This window comes from Lithobates pipiens, unplaced genomic scaffold, assembly GCF_037356315.1.
Source record: "Lithobates pipiens isolate NorthernLeopardFrog02 unplaced genomic scaffold, aLitPip1_a1.2 Scaffold_16, whole genome shotgun sequence".
NCBI lineage: Eukaryota > Metazoa > Chordata > Amphibia > Anura > Ranidae > Lithobates > Lithobates pipiens.
In genome coordinates, this window is record NW_027507748.1 from 533898447 (window position 1) to 533920061 (window position 21615).

Here is a 21615-nt window from a genome sequence, read left to right on the forward strand (position 1 = left end):
GACGCTGGTTGGTTAGTTATTTTTTTATAGTTTCAGGGCACCCGCCATTTATTACCTAATAAAGGTTTAACCCCCTGATCACCCGGCAGGTGTCATTTGTGACTAATAACTGTTAGGGCAGTTAGGGTTAGCCCCCTTTAGTTCTAAGGTACCCCCCTAACCCCCCCAATAAAGGTTTAACCCCGTGATCACCCCCCGTCGCCAGTGTCACTAAGGCTGGGTTCACATTGCAGCGGTTTATGAGAACGGATGTGATTCGCACCGCACTGCAGTGCAAATCACATCCGATCTCTGTGCGATTCGAGTTCAGCTATACAGATAGTATGGCTGAATTCGTGTCGCACCCGCCGCACCCGCCGCAAACTCGCACGGGACCCTTTTTTTGGTCCGCAGCAGAATCGGATCGCATGGGTGTTCACACCATGCGATCCAAGTTTGCAGATCGCACTGCGATATGCGAACTGATCTGGGGGTGTCATTAACATTTCACTGACACTCCCAGCAGTTCGCATAGGGCAGTGTGAACTGCCGCCGGGAGGCATGCGATGCGGGAACCCGCCGCGCATTCGTGGCGTTCCCGCATCGCTCCAGTGTGAACCCAGCCTAATAAGCGATCGTTTTTCTGATCGCTGTATTAGTGTCACAGGTGACGCTAGTTAGGCAGGTAGGTATTTAGGTTCGCCGCAGCTTTTTATAGCGCCAGGGACCCCCATATACTACCGCATAAAGCCCCCTGATTGCCCCCTAGTTAACCCTTTCACCAGTGATCACCATATAACTGTTACAGGTGACGCTGGTTGGTTAGTTATTTTTTTATAGTTTCAGGGCACCCGCCATTTATTACCTAGTCTCACTAGTGTACCCCTAAATTTAGGGGTGTCTACTTTCTAAAATGGGGTCATTTGGGGGGGGGGGTTTGTGCCATCTTGGCATTTTATGGCCTTCAAAACTGTAACGCCCTTAGAAAGCCTGAAGGCGGTGCTTGGTTTTTGGGGCCCCGTACGCGGCTAGGCTCCCAAAAAGTCCCACATATGTGGTATCCCCGTACTCAGGAGAAGCAGCAGAATTTATTTTGGGGTGTCATTTCACATATGCCCATGGCATGCGTGAGCAATATATCATTTAGTGACAACTTTGTGAAAAAAAAAAAAAGTTTGTAATTTTCCCGCAACTTGTGGCAAAATATAAAATATTCCATGGACTCAACATGCCTCTCAGCAAATAGCTTGGGGTGTCTACTTTCTAAAATGGGGTCATTTGTGGGGGTTTTGTGCCATCTTGGCATTTTATGGCCTTCAAAACTGTAATAGGTAGTGAGAAGTGAACTCAAAAAATTACGCCCTTAGAAAGCCTGAAGGCGGTGCTTGGTTTTCGGGGCCCCGTACGCGGCTAGGCTCCCAAAAAGTCCCACATATGTGGTATCCCCGTACTCAGGAGAAGCAGCAGAATTTATTTTGGGGTGTCATTTCACATATGCCCATGGCATGCATGAGCAATATATCATTTAGTGACAACTTTGTGAAAAAAAAAAAAAAAAAAAAAAGTTTGTAATTTTCCCGCAACTTGTGGCAAAATATAAAATATTCCATGGACTCAACATGCCTCTCAGCAAATAGCTTGGGGTGTCTACTTTCTAAAATGGGGTCATTTGTGGGGGTTGTGTGCCATCTTGGCATTTTATGGCCTTCAAAACTGTAATAGGTAGTGAGGCGTGAAATCAAAAATTTACGCCCTTAGAAAGCCTGAAGGCGGTGCTTGGTTTTCGGGGCCCTGTACGCGGCTAGGCTCCCAAAAAGTCCCACATATGTGGTATCCCCGTACTCAGGAGAAGCAGCAGAATTTATTTTGGGGTGTCATTTCACATACGCCCATAGCATGTGTGAGCAATATATCATTTAGTGACAACTTTGTGTAAAAAAAAAAAAAAAATTTTTTTTTTGTCATTATTCAATCGCTTGAGGCAAAAAAATAAAATATTCAATGGGCTCAACATGCCTCTTATCAATTTCCTTAGGGGGTCTACTTTCCAAAATGGGGTCATTTGGGGGGGTTTTGTACTGCCCTGTCATTTTAGCACCTCAAGAAATGAGATAGGCAGTCGTAAACTAAAAGCTGCGTAAATTCCAGAAAACGTACCTTAGTTTGTAGATGTGACAACTTTTGCGCAAACCAATAAATATACAATTATTGACTTTTTTTTTACCAAAGACATGTGGCTGAATACATTTTGGCCTAAATGTATGACTAAAATTGAGTTTATTGGATTTTTCTAATAACAAAAAGTAGAAAATATCATTTTTTTTCAAAATTTGCGGTCTTTTTACGTTTATATCGCAAAAAATAAAAATCGCAGAGGCAATCAAATACCATCAAAAGAAAGCTCTATTTGTGGGAAGAAAAGGACGCAAATTTTGTTTGGGTACAACATTGCATGACCGCGCAATTACCAGTTAAAGCAGCGCAGTGCCAAAGTGTAAAAAGACCTCTGGTCATTTACCAGCAAAATGGTCCGGTCTGAAAGTGGTTAATCAAATCCATTGGGGTGGGGCCAATCTACACTGTGTGTGTGTCAATAAACACAGACAGCCTGACTCCGGATCGAGCCCACAGATGTGCCACCGTAGGAAGTAGCTTCCCATGGTACCACACCGAGGAGAGGAGTAGCCAAGATCACCAGTGGAAGTTTAGGGCCACTCTGTGCAATACCATTGCGAAATATAACGTGTATTATTTTTATGAAAAAAACACAGGCTTTACAATCGCATTAAGCTTTTGTGAGTATTTGATCTGGGTCAAATATAGAAATATTGATACTTCTTTACATCATGCTTGTTCTGAATCTGTATCTCAAATATACTAAAGCCAGACACAGCCAAGCAACTAGAATTTTGAAAAGTGCCAGCAGTCGGGCCCCCATAATTTTAAGATACAGATATACTTTTTGACATTCGTTTAGGCCGACATACCCCTGTCATCTCATCTCGTTATACCCTGACTTTGGCCTCTTTTACATTTTTAGGGATGGGTGATGGCTTATTTTAAAACTCCTTTACTGCATGCTTAGACTATTTAAAATCCTGAATATCTACTGTATATCTGGGCACAGGTGTACTTTAATTATATACTCCCCTTTATTACAGAAAATAAATAGTGCAGGAGACATTGACCAAAGTTGCCGATCCTGTAAAATGAATAGCACTTTTATGGCAATTATTTACCTAACAATGAAGTGAAAAGCATGCAGCTGTGCTTTAGAAAAGAACTCTGGTAAAACATTTAAAGAGCATTCATTGTCTATTTTTTTGTTTCTCCTTTCTGTTCGTTTTCTTTTTCTGCCTTGTCACTGCATCTTTTGTCCTTTTCTCATTGGCCATCCCATATAACTTCACTTGCTTGTCATGTTCTCCTAGTAATAAAGTACTGTATAATCAGGATGCTGTTCCCAAAATACGTCTTCCTTATTGGCCAGCTAACTTGAATGCTTATGAAATGTGATGTGCCAGAACTTGACTTTTTTCATTCTTTGTTGACTGCTATGTATCTTATGCTGGTCTGAAGATTTGTCTAATACTGTAAATACATAAATATTTATATATTATGTATTTGTACATGTCTATTTAGACTTTTCTTGCATTAAACTCTTGTCTATATCATTTCTATATCTTCCTGTATATACAGATTGAGTACGAGAGGAAGAAAAAAGATGAGGGCAAACGTGCCCGTGCAGACAAGCAGCAGGTTCTGGACATGCTGTTTTCTGCTTTTGAAAAGCATCAATATTACAACCTTAAAGATCTTGTGGATATTACAAAACAGCCTGTGGTGAGTACCTGATAATATATGATGTTTAGTAAAGACTAAATTCTTCATTAGCTGACATCCTGTAGTAAACTTCCCATGGTGGTATTATGTTAACTTCCCTTTGTTGCTTTAAACCTATTTTAACAAAGAATATAAAGTATGCATTTCTATAACCTATACAAACGCACACCACCATACAAACATGCACAGGCACTACGTTAGTTCTTTTATTTTACTGAACATAAAATCCTACCCTGAAACTTTGTTTTCAGAATTTCACTGAAACTCAGTGAAAAGGGAAAGTATAGTGGGGGGGAATTTTTTAAGGCTGGGGCAGACAGCATCTGGAGCAGCTGAATATTATTTTTGTTTTCATGTTCTGATTATCTAGATAGTTGTCTGGACGGCTACCTCCCAGTGTTTATGTTGTTATCTCATTTTATTTTTATAATTTATTCTTTATTCAAATTTTAACAATTCCATCTATAAAAAACAAGTAATCATTATCTTATCTTCAAAAAAAGAAAAATAAACAGAAATGGGAGCACGTTGTACTAGAAGAAAAATCGAAAATAAAATAAAAACCTTCTTCCCCCATTTCTGATGTTATAAAATTAGCATTATTCCTTATTGCCTCCCCTCTTTTCCACCCCTCCCCTTCCCCTTCAGGTAAGCTTATGCTTGAGTTCCCCGCCATGTTCACCGTGCTCCTTCAGTTCCCCACCATGTTCTCCGTGCTCCTCCAGTTCCCCACCATGTTCTCCGTGCTCCTCCAGTTCCCCATCATTTCCTCCGGTCCCCCGCCATGTCCTCCGGTCCCCCGCCATGTCCTCCGTGCTCCTCCGGCCCCCCTCTGTCGTCCTCCGGTCCCCCTGTCCGGATCAATCAGGATGAAGAGCGGAGTAAGGAGCCGGTAAACATGTCCTTTACCGGTTCCTTCCTTTTCTGAATGCACAACGTCAACAGGGCTGATCAAAAAAAAAAGTATTGGTACTTGTACTCAGTCTTAAAGTGTTATTGGTGCAACCCTATGGAAGACCTAACCTGATTACAAAGTTCTTCTTTTGTTTCTCCCCCCTCCCCATTTTACGCACTAATTTTGTTACATGTACTGATCATGCGAGGATTGTTCGCCACTCTGTCAAGTGACCATTTACTTCTTGTTTTCTTCAGACAAATCAATAAAAACGATTGAAACGGAAAAAGCAACCAGCCCACTTCTGTCTTAAAGGAGAAGTCCAGCCTGAGCTCGTTTGGCTGGGCTTCTCCTATGGGTCACAGAAGCGTTTTGCACTCCTGTGACCAGTTTTCGGCAGAGAGTGGTCTGAAGTCCGCTCTCTTTTGACTTCACAGGAAGTGCATCCCAAATTGAAGCTGGCTGCATGAACCCAGAAGAGACAGCTGGCTTTACAGCACATACTCTGTAAAGTAAACCAAGGCCATCCATGCCATGGGCCTTGACAAATTAAATTTCCTGTTCAAGCAGCTTGATATAGAAGAGGAATCTGCAACCATTGCACAGTGAATTACTCCACCTGCACCTAAAAATGTTTGAATAATCCTCTCTCTGTCCTCCTCCTTTTTTTTTTTTTTTTTTTTTTTAAAGGCAAAGGCCTAATGAGCTAGTAACTCATTATGAAATACTCACCTTTGAAAGAGGTGCCGGTATCTCGCCCGAACCACGGCGAGGGAGCTGAAATGTTGCCTTGGCGTGTCTTCCGGTTATTGCGGCTCCGACGTTGAGAGTGGCTGAAGCCGCAATATGTCACTCCCGCGCATGACGTCAGCGGCTGCATTAAATGTAAATATCTCCTAAACCGCACAGGTTGAGGAGATATTAATTTTACCTACAGGTAAGCCTTATTACAGGCTTACCTGTAGGTAAAAAGAAAAAGAAAAAAACTTGAACTTATGAAACCTATGCAACTTTTAATTGCTAAAAGCTGCTGGATTACTCCACCTGCACCCAAAGGTAACTAAAGAGTCCCCTATCTACCCTCAGACCTCCTACTGAACTGATGGGGCATAGGCCCAGTACAAGAGGGCTGGCTGTACACTTCCCCCCCTCCCCCCGCCCCCTTCAAATCAAACATCCAGGACAAATATAACGGTAAATGTTCCCTAGTAGGGACACAAACATTGGTTAAAACATGATGGACTCTGTTCCTTCCACACACTATCCAAAAGTTAAATAAACAATTTTTACATATACTTTATTTATACAGATGTGTATGTTACTCACTAAGGAAGCTCTGCATTTGGTTCAGCTTAAATAGTCCTCCAACTAATGAAAGACATCAGCCACACAGTGAATGCATGGTTTTCTAGGACTCTGCTTACTCTTTCTTAAGGGCCATACACACAGGCCGAATATTGGACAGCATCAGCCGGTTCAATAGAAACCAGATGACATTTGGCCCATGTGTACGGTAGCTGATCCAGCAGAAGCCAGCCAAACAAGGTGTTGCTGGAGATCTATCCCCTATCGCCTTTTTTTTCGTTGGTGTCAGGGAAACTTGTCGAAGGTGATACATGCTGATGGTAGAGGAACGAAGCAGCAGACAGAAATTATATTTTGTGCTCATTCATATGTGTGTTGATCATGAAGAACGAAGCAATGCTCAATAAACGCTTCTATAGCATTTATGATGTGTTTTTGTTGTGTTTATGAAATGTTGAAAGCACTTCAAGAACGCTGAATAAATGCTAAATAAACACATAGTATTGACACATGTGATTGAGCTCTAAGCGTGCCTAACTGAGACAATTACACACTGTAGAGGGATATGCTTTGTTCATATTTCATGTCTGAGGTTTATAACCAGTTTAAGTACTTTTCACACAGACCCAGAACAAGCATGCTTTAAATGATTGTCAGAAAAGTGTCAGAATTCATTATCTCTACTTTTTCCAGAACAGCAGCTTGGTTAGCAATTAAGCCAAAGCATTAGCATGACAAACAGGGAACTTGCATTTGAAACAGAAGAATTTGGCAACAACTTTATCCATGATTCTTCTATTATAGACTACCTTTAGTACAAAATGTATATGATTGTGTTTTTCTCAGCAACTGTTGGGATTCAACAGAAGAAACTGTGGGGGAAATTTTTAATTAGGTGGATAGCTGTGGCATTGTGTTATAATTCAGGCACTGCTTTTAGACAATTCCCAAAACCTGAACCTGCCTGCAGAATTTTCTCTCGTTATGCATGCAGTTGGAATAGTGCCCATCCCTTCCTTTGAATGGACAATGAAAGTGCAGTAGCACACTTGAGTGCCATCCCTCATCCCTTTTCTGTCGATCCTGCAAGGGTTTACATGTAATTTTTTGCTGTAATGAATGCATAGCTTGACTTTACCTGGCTTGAAATGTTTGTAAGACAACAGCAGGGCAATATTTACTATGACAATTGTGAGCTAGTGCCTAGCCAGTCGGAAACAGTTTGAGTAATGCACTGTAATTAAATATGCAAAAATTGTGTTTTAGTAAATTGGCCCTACTTCCTATATGCTTGTAGTTGAATGCACCAGTGTTTCTCAACTCCAGTCCTCAAGGCTCCCCAAAAGGTCATGTTTTCATTATTTCCTTGAAACGGCTCTGGTAATTACTAAGGCAGTGATACTGATCATATCACCTGTGCAAAATAATGGAACGATTAAAAACATGACCTGTTGGGGTGCCTTGAGGACTAGAGTTCAGAAAAACTGCAGTATACCAATGAGGGTGGGAAGAATAAAAGGTAAAGAGAAACTTCATCCTTTTTTTGTTTGACTCCAGCCCTTCCTCCGGCAGAGCTATTTTAGGTGTTATGGCGCATGCACAGGTGTGCTGAATAACACTGCCTGGCCATTGGGTTCCAACAGAGCGCTTTGGAGATATCCCACATTTGCAAATATGGCAAACTTTTGAAATGTCCATACCAGCTGCGCATGCACAGGGAAAGCAGTGTGTGCTGCAGGGCTCACTTGAGACCCAAAGACCTGCGGCACATGTGCCAATGGGCAGAATCTGTGAGGCGGAGGACACAAACAAGGTGAGAAATGGGAAAAAATATTTTCAAGATAAAAAAATCAAATAAATTTCAGAGGGGGGGGGGGGAGGCCAGGCAAAATGAGTTGATTTAGGGTGAAGGTCCACTTTAAATAAAAGTTTTCTGGATGGCTTAAAAAAGAAAAGGAGGGGGGCGCATACGCGCGAGCGACGGAGATGGCAGCTTGACTCCCTCGCTCCGCACCGTCGGATCGTTCACACCGGCCTAATCCGACATAGACGCGATCTTCCCGTGCCATACTCACCCCAGCCGGCCTCGGAACATCCCGCGGGGCCTCCGGTGATGCATCGTTCGGCGAAAAAGCCGCCGAGGAGCCAGCAGCACCGCAAGTCCACACAGGCCTCAGCCAGAGGTACAGTTAAGATGGCACCGGAGCCTCCGGACCCGGACGACGAAACTCAGCTCTCAGCGGTGAGTCCATCGTCCCCCGCAGACAGCCTGCACCTGTTCCCCATGGATGGGGGAAGCCCCCCCCCCGGCTGATACGGACGACCTCCTGGCACGGTTCCGCAGTATCGTACGGGACGAAATCACAGCGGCATCCCGTAAGCTTTCCTCGGAATTCGTGCGGGGCCTTAAAGAGATAGGCCACCGCACCAACCAGCTGGAACACCGCATGGATCTGGCTACCACTGTCCTTGAGGGCCATGAAGAGGAGGTTGATAAACTGTCCTCAGAGCTGGCGGCCTTACGGGACAAGCTAGAAGACGCCGAAAATAGGGCCCGGAGGGATAACCTTCGCATTAGGGGTATCCCTGAATCGCTCACGGATCTTCAAGGCACTGCCACGGCTTTCTTTCAGGAGTTGGCCCCGGAGATCCCCCTGGAGAGGCTCGAGTTTGACCGCATCCATAGGTCTTTGGCTTCTAAACCCACCGAGGGCCCCCCGAGAGACGTTGTCATTAAGTTTCATTATTATCGTACCAAGGAGAAGCTTCTGCAGGCAGCAAGGGAGCAGCAGACCCTCTCCTTTCAAGGTAATCCTCTCCAGTTGTTTGCGGACCTAGCTCCGGCCACCATTGCTAGATGCCGAGACCTCAAGCCATACCTCCAGGTCCTCCAGTCACAGGGAATCAAGTATCGCTGGGGGTTTCCCTTTAAGCTCACCTTTTCCCACCAAGGTCGGCAATTCCAGGCTTCCTCGCCCTCGGATTTGAGGCGTCATTTTCTTGACCTCCAGCTTGAGATCCCTTCGTCCCCCCCTGAGGCTCCGTCCGGGCCCCCCAGATCGGGCCCCCCCAGGTCGGGGCCCTCCAGACCACCCCGCCAGTCGTCACAGACCTCTCAGCGGTCCCAATCTGGATCCCAGGCACTTCGGGACTTGCAGGCCCAAAGATTCCAGCCGTCTGGTAAAGGATGAAGAGGTTTGCCCCCAATTGTTTGTTGTCCTATTCATTTGGTGACCACCAGCTCCCGTGGTTTGGGGACGTTACATTATAAAAAACAAGGGGGAGGGAGAAGAAAAAGAAAAAGAAAAAAAAAACAATTTCCCACTGGTATGGTTTGTTTCTTTTCCCCTTGTCGCACTCCACGTGGAGTTCTGGTGAAATGCCCCGGGGCACCCCCCCCTATCAGACTATCATTTGCTACTGAACTCTTGCTTTTGCTCATAGGGGACTACCCCTAGGCGGGCTGCCCTGTTATGCTGGCAGCCGAGGACGACACCGACACTGACGTTGCCACCTGGACGCCCACCAGCCAGATACTTTTTTCCCCTTTGAGGGGGTTTTTTCCCCTTTTTTTTTTTTCTCTCTTTATGTATTCCCTGGTGGCTCTATCCGGGTGGGACTCTGGTGGGGGGTTGCGGGCGGGGGTGAGGGGTGAGTGGCGGATGGGTAATTTTTTTTTTCTCCCACTGATAGCCCACAGAACTGCTGATTTTTCCCACATCTCTAGCCCTCTGGGCCCCTCTCCCTCCCTTTTGGGGGGGGGAGTGGGTGTTGGGGCCCGGCTGTAGGAGTCCGCCCGACCCCCTGGGGGACGGTGGCTTGCCTGCCCTCTCTGGGGGCTTGGGCGGACCCATGCGTCAACTCTTCTGTGGGAGGGGTTTACCCATATTTACCACTGTGTTTTTGTTATACTGTTTTACGTTTCTATGTTTTTGCTAGCTGCTAGTTCTATGTTCATTTAATAATATTGTTTCCATGTGTTTACTCTAGGCCGGTTGGTCCGACGGACCACTGCTCCCCCAGATGTGTGTACACTTGGCTGAGATGGATTTCTCGGCCTTGGTCACACTCCTGAGTGGGCCGTCCAGCCCACATTCTTGTACATCTTTGAGCTCACTTTTTATGCCCTGTAGAGCTTGTTCTTCTTTTTATGCTTTTCGTACCTCTTTTCTTTTCTCTCTCTTTTTCTCCTCTTGTCCTTACCCTTCTTCCCCTCTCCCCCCACTCCTTCCCCCCTTCCCTTCGCTCCCTGGGGTGTGGGAACAGAAGACGTGCTGCTGCATGCAGCCGCCATGATGGCGCTTCATTGGCTTTCCCTGAATGTTCAGGGTATGAACTCCCCCCAGAAACGGGTCAAAATATTCAAATACCTCCAGCATCTTAAAATTGGCATTGCATGTCTACAGGAAACTCATTTTTCTTCTTCCTCGTCCCCCAAATATTTTTCTGCGCATTACCCCCAAGTTTACCTAGCAAACGGCCCTACCAAGCAGAAGGGGGTCCTTATCGCCATTCATAAATCGCTCCCGTTTCTTTGCAGTAAACAGCTAGCTGACCCCGACGGCAGGTACCTCCTGCTGCAGGGCACCGTCCAGGGTGTTGAGATTACTATTATGAGTTACTATGCTCCGAATAATAATCCAGGCCCCTTTCTGACCCATGTCTGTTCCCTGCTGAAGACCCACCAGAGAGGTGTTCTCTTTATGGCAGGTGACTCCAATGTGACATTTAACCCCTCTATGGATAATTACCCGCCGGCCCATAAATCCCCTTCCCCATCAGCTAAAAAATTCTTGCAGGCCCTACAAAACCATGATCTTGTTGATGTCTGGCGGGAATATCACCCTATTAGCAGGGATTATACTCACTATTCCCACCCTCATCAGTCCCATTCCAGGATCGATCACATGTTCTTGCTACGTAAACATCTCCCTCAGGTAGCCTCTATTTGTATCCTGACGGTCCCCTGGTCTGACCATGATCCAGTGTTAACTATATGCCACTCCCTTTGTGACAAGCCACAGGGCGCCCCTTGGGTTATGAATGACTCTCTTCTTTCTCTGGAACCGATACTTAAGAGCCTCCACGAGGCCTCTGAAGATTATTTTAAAACAAATGTCGGCTCTGTGTCCTCCCCGGTGGTGCTCTGGGAGGCCTATAAAGCCGTTCTTCGGGGACAAGTCATTCATATAGCGTCCCAGAGGAAGAGAGAGAGGGTCCAGACCCGCTGTAGGCTTGAGGAAACGTTGGAGACTCTCTCCACAACTTTTAAACACTCCCCCTCTCTAGCAAACCGTAGGCTATTGGACAAAGCTCGTTTGGACCTGGACCTGTGCCTCACGGATGATGCAGAACGCACCCTCCGTTGGGCTCGTCAGAGGTGGTACACCAGGGCAAACAAACCCAATGCTATGTTGGCTAAGAGGTTGCGGACCTTCGCTCCGAAATTTCAACCCATCACTCTGCGCACCCGCCATAACACTCTGACGGGTAACCCTCGACTAGTATTGGAGGAATTTCGCTATCGTCTTGCCAAACTTTATTCCGCCCCAACTCACACCTCCTCTCTGGACCTGGGTGCTTTCCTAAAGGAGTTATCCTTGCCTTCTTTAACTGATGCTCAGATGTCGCTTATGGACCGGGACATACAGGTCTCAGAGGTCCTGCAGTGCATTAAAGAATTGAAGGTTGGAAAGCGCCCAGGCCCTGACGGTTTCACCGCTTTGTATTACCGCAAGTTAGCTGCGGTACTGGCCCCCCACTTGGCGGCGGTGTACAATGCGGTGAAGGGAGGTCACTCCTTCTCACCGCTGATGTTAACGGCAAATGTGGTAATGATCCCCAAGCCCGATAGGGACCTCTCTTCTTGGGCCAACTTCCGACCAATTTCCCTGATCAATATTGACATGAAAATCTTGACAAAAATCCTAGCTACCCGTCTGAATTCCTTCCTCCCCCGACTGATCAAAAAAGATCAAGTAGGTTTTGTCCCCCGGAGGCAGGCTGGTGACGCCATTAGACGGCTCGTGCAAGTCCAACATCTGGCGCACACTAGGTCTCTGGAGACAATGTTTCTTTCATTAGATGTGACCAAAGCCTTTGATACCCTGTCCTGGTCTTACCTGCTGCGGGTACTTACCAACTATGGCTTTGGCACTTCCTTTATGGGCTGGATTTCGGCTCTCTATGACTCTCCATAGGCCAAGGTGCGCTACTATGGTTACGACTCGCCGGTCTTCCCCATACGTAGGGGAACTCGCCAGGGGTGCCCACTCTCTCCACTACTATTCATATTAGCATTGGAACCCCTGGCGGAAGCGATTCGGTCGCATGTGGACATTTCGGGAGTGGAAGTCGCGGGTACTATGCATAAACTGTCAATGTTCGCAGATGACATTCTGCTGACACTTACGAACCCCAGGCTTTCCCTTCCCAACTTGTTCTCTCTGTTGGATGCCTTCGCTACGCTGTCTGGTCTGGCAGTTAACCCAGCAAAATCTAGGGCGATGTCCATCAATCTGCAACTTGCGGACATGGAATCCTTACAGGCTGCATTTCCTTTTCAGTGGACATCCACTTTGCCGTACTTGGGTATTAGACTTTCACCCAAATACTCAGAGCTTTATCAGGCGAATTACCCCCCTTTATTTCGGAAGTTGACGGGTCTACTTGACTCATGGTCAACTCTCCCAATTTCATGGTTTGGAAGGATAGCGGCGGTGCGTATGACCTATCTGCCCAAATTGTTATATTATTTTCGGGTGTTGCCGGTACCCCTTCATGTACTTAGAATCCACCAACGCAAAATTATGCGCTTTATCTGGGGCTCTTCGAAGCCTCGGATCAAAAAGCAGGTTCTTTATGCCCGTAAGGCTAATGGCGGTTTGTCTGTCCCTAATTTGCATGCATATTATACGGCAGCTGGTATCGCCCCCCTGTCTCGCCTACATGACCGCCATCAAATGCCCCTCTGGGCAATCCTTGATATGGTGGACTCCCATCCGATTCCCCTAGCGTCCCTTCCCTGGCTCCCGAAAGTGCAACGCCCACCGAACATAGGCCCAGGCTTGGCCCATTCTCTTCGCCTCTGGGATTCGGTGAAATACTCCGCAGGTCTCCAATCTCCCCATCTCCCGCTCCTTCGTTTTCTACACTGCCCCCTATTCCCGCCCGGCTGTGATAACCCCGGTCAGTTAGCGTGGTGGACGGATCATGGTTTTGTAGATGTCCATTCCTTGCTCACCCCGACTAAAATTATCCCTTTTGCAACCCTTCGATCATCCCATGATATTCCCCTTAGGGAATTTTATACTTACCTCCAACTTAAGCACTTCCTTCATCAATTGATTGGACCCCAATCTGCTCCATACACACTGTCCCCTTTTGAAAGCCTTTGTAGATCTCGCCCCCACGCCTCAGGGATGATCTCCCTCATTTATGCAGCCATTTTATCAACTACGAAACCGCCGCTCCGACCCTATCACCTTCAATGGGAGGCGGATCTGGGCAGACAGCTTGACCCGGAGGACTGGCAGGCCATGACCAAGGCATTACCTACATGCTCCAGAAATGTTCTCTTTCTGGAGAATGCGTACAAGGTATTCTATAGGTGGTATTACACCCCGGCGAGGCTGGCGACATTTATCCCGTCTTGCTCCCCCCTATGTTTTCGCGGATGCTCGCAGGAGGGCACAATGGCTCACATCTGGTGGACCTGCCCCAGGGTGACTAGATTATGGGTCAGAATATATGCTCTACTGCGTACGCTCTTTCATGCGGATATTAGGAGAGACCCTTTTGAGGCCCTCCTATGGAAACCAATTGCAGAGCTCCTGCGTCCGGAACGTCAGCTAGCTGCACATCTCTTTACTGCAACCAAACTCACCATAGCAAGGGCCTGGAAGACTCCGGTTCTTAGCTATGAAGCAGTTAAGAACTGCATGAACGATATTATGGTGAACGAAAAACTGACGGCGATAACATCGGATACCCATGCTAAATTTCTTCGGGTCTGGCAGCCCTGGGTGGCTTATGCTCGCCCATCCAGATTTGATCCGGTACTCCTCTCCCTTTGATCGTTGGATGTCTCCCCCGCTCCAGGGACCCCCCCGCTCCCCCCTCTTCCCTCCCTCCTCCTCCTCCCCCCTTTTACCCCATTTCTTTTCTTTTCCTCCCCCTTCTCTCTCTTTTCTATACCTCTATCGCTATCTCTCTTCTCATTTGCTCTCCTTTTTTTTTTCTCACATCTGTCTCGCAGCGCACCCAGGCTGCCCACTGGCATTTCTGACCAGTAGCGGGGGGGGGGGGTTTTCCCCCTTTTGAAAGCAGCCCAAATCCATCTGCTCGCTGTGTATGAGTCTTGTTTGCCTTTTTTTTACCCGTTGTGTGGTTTTCCGACATTGGCACCCCATCGAATAAATGGCCTCTGTCCGCCCCCACGCCCCGTTGGCTATGCTCTGTGGGGTGCGGCTGCGTGCTGAGGCCAGCCTTAGATGTTCCTATATGACTATCTTGGGCCGGACAAGAGTCCAACACTGTTATGTCCATATGTACCTCATCACAGATTTTTGTAATGTTCTTGGCAGATCTATGCTATTCTTGTATTGTCTCACTGATGTGAATTTCTTTCAATAAACCTTTTGTAAAGAAAAAATAAATTAATTCAAAAGTAAAAAAAAAAAAGAAAAGGAAAAGGAATACCTGCATGGTCGTTTGAACGTTGAGACAGGATAGATGAGGTTCATATGGTGTGTAACTGAAGTGGATGTGATAGAGCTTCTTTCTACTTTAATGTTTGTAATATACAGTGTTTTGTATGTATGGAAATATGCTAATTCAGGTTTCTGGAGCTTTAAGAACTGTGCAAGTAGAAATCGCAGTTACTTCTCACCATCTGCCAGGTTGTATATATGCTGATATACTATACAACACACCTATAGCTGCTTAAAATGTGTCATTTGTATTAAATGAAATATTTGTTGTGTACAACCGAAATTCCAGAATATAATGATACAATACAATGCTCATAAACCCATATTTTATTCACAATAGAAAATATCAAATGCTCCCCATACTCCGGGGTACTAGGCAGGGATGCCCCCTGTCCCCGGCTCTCTTTATCTTGGCACTGGAGCCGCTGGCGGCGGCATTCAGGGCCAACGGTGACATCTCGGGAGTACCCTATGTGGGTACTCAATATAAAACAAACTTTTTTGCGGACGACGCCCTTTTGACTCTGTCGGACCCCCTCATCTCTCTGCCCAACTTACAGCTTATATTGGACCAGTTTTCAGCCTTCTCTGGCCTTCAAATTAACCCCTCCAAGACCACAGCACTGAACGTCAATCTCCCCTTGGAATTAGTATGGCTCCTCCAGGACCATTTTCCCTACCATTGGGCATCCCACTCAATCGACTATTTAGGTATTAAATTTACACCTTCTTATTCCTCCCTGTTTTCAACCAACTACTATCCCCTGCTGCGCACAGTGTCCACTCTTATGCAGAATTGGCAATTCCCTACTCTCTCATGGGTGGGGAGGATCTCGGCTGTGAAAATGACGATCCTGCCCAAAGTTCTTTATTATTTTCGCACCCTGCCGGTCCGCGTGCCTGTTTTTTTTTTTTCTCCGACTCCTGCAGAATAGAATCCTCCAATTCATCTGGGCGCATAAACGTCCCAGGATATCTCGAGCGACTCTTTTTACCCATGGGCTTCAGGGAGGGATGGGGGTTCCCAACATTTCCAAGTACTACATTGCGGCTCAGATTTCCCCTTTGACTATGCTCCATGCAGCTACGAATGTTCCCCTGTGGGTGCTTCTGGAGGTGCCTAACTGCGACCCCTGTTCAGGCACTGCTTTGGCTCCCTCGGACGTTATGCCCTTCTTCTTTGAGTCCAATGCCGCTTCAGGGCCTGCAAATTTGGGATTCCGTCCGCTTCTCTGGCAACTTGATGTCTCCCGTTCTACCCCTGCTCCCCATCACTCATAACCCTCTTTTCCCCCAGGGCATGGAAGAACCTCGGGCGTTTTCTTGGTGGCCCTCTTATGGATATCTACGAGTCCAAAATTTTCTTTCCACGTGCCTTTTCCCTTCCTGTGAGGCTATCCGGGGGAGAAGCACGAGGCTCCAATTAGTGCGCTTTACCGTTTTATTAAATTGAGACACTGGATTGGGGCCCTGCGTCACACGTCCACCTACCCATTTCAAAAAACCTTTTTTGAGCATGTATGCCTATCTGCCCCTGGGTCCCCAGGCCTTATCTCTGCCATTTATGCATCCCTGAATGGACGCTCGCCATCAGCACTCCTCCCATATATGGCCCAATGGGAAAAGGACCTTCAGGCCCCAATTGACCTGGAAGACTGGAGTAAAGCTTGGAGAATGGTAGCCAAATGTTCGTTTAATACAAATACTTTAGAAGCTGCGTACAAAGTACTATTCCGTTTGTACTGGGTTCCGGCTTGCACCGCTCAGGCCTTCCCTGGAAGCTCGGACAGGTGCTTTCGCAATTGTGGACAACGAGGGGATGTTTTAAACACGTGGTCCTGCCCGAGGCTAGTGGGGTGCTGGCCAAGAATCTTTGGTTTGCTGCAGACACTCTTCCACTTGACAATCCGAAGGGATGCCAGGCTAGCTCTTCTCCACTGTCCGATACCTGGTTTGTGAGGTCCTCAACAGAAGCTAGCTACCTATCTTTTTATAGCAGCTAAGCGGACCATTGCTAAGGCCTGGAAGACCTAACGGGTGGCTTTCCATGGGGTAAAGACACGCATTACTGCTATACTACTGCAAGAACGCATGTCCAGCATCGTACATGACTCCCATGCTAAATTTTTTAAAATCTGGGAGCCGTGGATTTCATATGAATTCCCTACGCTCCACGCAGCATGCCTGGGCCTGGTCTGACCTACCTTGCTGGGACCCCTGTGCCCGAGCCCCCTCCCTTTTTCTCTTTCTCCTTCTCTTTTTCCCCTCCCTCTTGTCTTTTGTCTCCTTTCTTTAGTCTCTTCACTTTTTTTTCATTCTTTTCTGTAGTCTTTCTCTTTCTTCTAACACTTACCGTTGCCCCCCATGGTGTTGGGTAGCGGGTGAAGGGCTTCCACCCCAGAGTTGGCTAGGGGGTTCTGATTATTTGTATTGCAGCTAGTCCTGATACCATCCTCTACCTGTATTATCCAGTCCATATATTGTGGTGTTTTGCCCTTTGGAATTATGTTCATGCTTTGTAGCCCCTGCGTGGGCGTCCATTGAGCGCATTCTGTTTTCTTGTCTACTTAAATTTCCAATAAACATATTGAAGTAGAAAATATCAAATGCTTAAACTTAAGAAATGTGCAAGTTTAAGAAAAAAATAAGGTAATTATTAAACTTATTGTAGCAACACATCTCAAAGTTGGTACAAGGCAACAAAAAGCTTGTAAAGTGAGTGGTACTAACGAAGAAGAGCTGGAAGAACATTTTTCAACTAATTAGGCTAATTGGCAACAGGTCAGTAACACGACTGTGTACAAAAAGGGCATCTAAAGCAGGCCATACATGGTCAAATTTCGAATGAATTTTCTTTTCATAATCAGAAAGTTCCTTTTTTGTGATCCGGTGATCCCACCATTGATTTTCGAAATTCGGCCAACCAAGCCTTCAATTTCACCTCAAGCTACAGAAAAGAATTTTCGTGGCCGGGAATCTTCTTTTCTCTTTATAAATTTTCTTTTCTTGCACATGCGCATTTTTTTTACTTATTACATTTCTCAAATGATTCTCCCATCATTGATTAGAAAATCGTTCATTTTCAAAAAATATTCCAATATGTTCAATTCTTCAAATTTGATTGCCGCACGAAAAGCAGCCATAATGGTGCGATATTTGTACGAAAATTCTTAGATACTATTTTCTAAAGAAAATTCTTTCGAAATTCGAACAGTGTATAGCCAGCATTAGAGAGTCAGTGTCTCTCAGAAGTAAAAATGGTCAGAGTTTCACCAATCTGTGAAAAGCTGTATCTAAAACTTTACTGTAACACAGTTCTATCCAAAAATGCAAGTAAAAGTTCTGTCGTGCAAAGAAGCAGCCATATCTGAACATGGTGCAGAAACGCCATTGTCTTCTCTGGGCCAAAGATCATTTAAAATGGTCTGTTGCAAAGTGGAAAACTGTGGTCAGATGAATTAAAATTTTACATTTGTTTTTGGCCACCATGAGTCCCACATCCTCCATACTAAAGAAGACCCAGGACTGTTTAGCAGTAAGAATCCTATATCAGGCAAAAATGGGACAACGTTCCTCTCCCAAATCTCCAGTAACTGGTCTCCTCGGTACCCAGACGTTTAAAGAAGTGGGGATACTGCACCATGGTAAACATGGCCCTGTCCCAACTATTTTTGAGATGCGTTGCTGCCATCAATTTCAAAACTACCTTTTTTTTCTTAAAATGGTACATTTTCTCAGTTTAAACATTTCATATTTTCTATTGTAATTAAAATATGGGTTTATGAAATTTGCAAATCATTACATTCTATTTTTATGTCGATTTTACAGTGTCCCAAGAATTGGGGTTTTATATCAAATTTGCTATAGAAGAACTGAATGCATGAAGAAAACATCAAAGCCTGTAAAATGTTAATAAACCCCAACTAAGATACTTCTGAGTATCCTCAGCCTGAGTAAGACCTAGTTCACACTGATGTGGCTCTGTGAGCTGTGTATTTTGCGGGCACAGCACCCCATTCATTTAAATATGCTGCCGCACCTCCTGCATTTTCCTGTGCGGTTGCTTGGGGCTGCGGTAACAGGTGCGGTCCGGCAGCAGCAATCACCTGCATAGATGTGAACCTAGCCTAAGCGAGTGTTTTGGTATTCATCCACTATAAAGTGTTTGTGAAGGCTAAAGGTTTTTGTTGTTTTTTTATTTGCATTCTTAGCATTAACACCTTAGCGCTAAGTGTAGTACGCACATGTGCGGCCCCGGCTTTCAGGGGTTATACGGGGGCGATTCCTGCACCTACAAGCATCACCGCAGCACCTTTTTTTTTTTAGAGCGGGTGGTTGGCTCTTTAGGGATAACAACCAATTCGGCTAAAAGTCACTCAGTTGTGATCCCACAGGAGCCGGAGGGAATGTGCCCCCCCCCCCCCCCGACGCCTTCCGTCTCACCGGGAGTCCCAATCTGTGATGCGACACTTCCGCCGGCTAGAGAGAGACTGAATCCAAGCCAGAAACGACTTTGTTCCAGTCTCCTATTTGTAAGCACGGAAGCAATGTCACTTCCAGTTTACTCGACTGCGAATGGCGCTGATTTTTTTTAAACGTCTGTATTCAGAATCGCCATTTTTAGCAATCTGAATACTTTGATGTGCAAAGGAGGGAGTCTTTTAGACCCCCAATCCCTCCATAAAGAGTACCTGTCACCACCTATTACTGTCACAAGGGCTGTTTACATTCCTTGTGACGGCAATAAAAGTGATCAAAATAGTTTTTTTTTTGTTTTTGTTGTTTTTACAGAGACAATGTAAAAAAAAAGGGGGGGGGGTTCTACTGTGCCCCGTCCCTGCATGCTCGCGCATCAAAGAAAACACATACGTAAGTCACGTCCACATATGTAAATGGTGTTCAAATCACACATGTGAGGTATCGCCGTGATCGTCAGAGCGAGAGCAATAATTCTAGCACCAGACCTCCTCTGTAATTCTAACCTGGTAACCATTTTTTAAAGCGTCACCTATGGAGATTTTTAGATACCGTAGTTTGTCGCCATTCCACGAGTGTGCGCAATTTCAAAGCATGACATTTTAGGTATCTATTTACTCAGAGTAATATCTTTCACATTAAACAAAAAAAATTGGGCTAACTTTACTGTTTCGTTTTTTTTTTTTTTTTAAGGAAAGTGTCTTTTTTTCCCAAAAAATTGCGTTTGAAACACCGCTGCGCATATACCGTGTGTCATAAAATATTGCAACGATTGCCATTTTATTCTTTAGGGGTTCTGCTAAAATATATATATATATATATAAATAAATGTTTGGGGGTTCTACGTAATTTTCTAGCAAAAAATACGTTTTTTAACTTGCAAGCAACAAATGTCAGAAATAGGCTTAGGCATAAAAGGGTTCAAATACAAAACCTTTCATAATCAAAGCCCTGGCCCCCCACCCCAAATCCTGTGGGGCTTATTTGTGCAAAACCTTTGCACAGAGCAGGTTAGTATAATACCTTTATTGTTTTAAAAACCTTTACAGTCACTTTTCACAATTGACATGTTTTCCCTGTCCCTACTGTTGGGATTCTGGATCTTGGAGCTTGTCTCTTTGAGATTCTGGAACACCCTATCCCATACAGATTGATGCAAAACAAATATTAATGCTAATACATTTCACACAGCCACCAGTCATATTCACACCTGCCTTGACAAATTTTAATGTGATTAGGCATGCAGGATACAGAGAAAGTTACATGTGTACTGGCTTTACTGATCTGTTAATATGTATGAATATTTCTGCAGAGATGAAGGTAAACTGTGTGACCTTTTTAGTTTTAGCTGTTGATTAAAGTGATTGTAAAGTCTTGTTTTGTTTTGCTTGAAAAATAGCAAACATGTTATACTTAACTGCTCTCTGCAGTGGTTTTACACAGAGCAGCCCAGATCTTCCTCTTCTCCGGTCCCTCTTTGGCGCTCCTGGCTCCTCCCCCCCCTGCCTAGTGCCCCCACAGCAAGTAGCTTGCTATGGGGACACTCGAGCCACAGCTCCGTGTCCATTCAGACACAGAGCTGCGGCTAGGCCCTGCCCCTCTTTCTCCTCATTGGCTCACTGACTTGTCCGCTGCTGTCTCAGCCAATAAGGTGGGAGAGTCCCAGGCAGCCGAGTCGCTCCGGTAACATTGCTGGATAGAGATGGGCTGAAGGAGTGCTGCTGCACACAGGTTTTTTTATCTTAATGCATAGATGCATTAAGGTAAAAAACCTTCTGCCTTTATAATCACTTTAACGCTTGGTTCTCACTAGTGTGACTTCTGATGTGACTTGAGTCACGCAGAATCGCTTGACAAGGGAAATATTGTTTTCGATGGTGCCCGCCTTATCATTGCAACTCAGAATAATTCCTGCACTACTTTGGTTCAATACACAGGGTGAACTGGCCCAATAGAATATGCAAAGTTGCACCACATAATCGCACCGTAAATCATATCAAAGTTACATGACTTGTTTAGGAAAAGTGAGACTGATGTAGTGCACCTTTGCTAAACTCTATTTGGGCACAGTAATGTATCACAGAACTACTACTGAACATAGGTGGTAACATAATTGTGATCATTATCTTTGTTTTAAACCATATTCCAGTCTTTGCTCAGCAATGTTTAGTCTTTCGATTGACCTTTTTTTTTGCTTATGAGGTACAGGTTAAAAGGAGAAGTATGGATTTTGTTTTTTTTCTCTAATTGTAATACCTAGGTGGATCTAGCATCTATCCTCTGGCGTCTCTGTACTGAGAACCGAGCCATTGAGTATCGCCAATTAGGGGTGCACCGAATGGGTTTTTTGGTACCGAAAATGAAAAATACACTAGGCCGAAAACCGAAACCGATACCAAAACAGCA

General features: G+C 45.4%; 1 protein-coding gene across 1 annotated transcript in view; it reads left to right on the forward strand.

The window, feature by feature from the left end:
• Positions 1–21615, forward strand: part of GTF2F2 (general transcription factor IIF subunit 2) — a 386137-nt gene that overhangs the window by 337314 nt on the left and 27208 nt on the right. The window contains exon 8 of the mRNA XM_077483218.1: positions 3679–3822. Coding sequence (XP_077339344.1) covers positions 3679–3822 — 144 coding nt within the window. The remainder of the gene's footprint in view (positions 1–3678; positions 3823–21615) is intronic.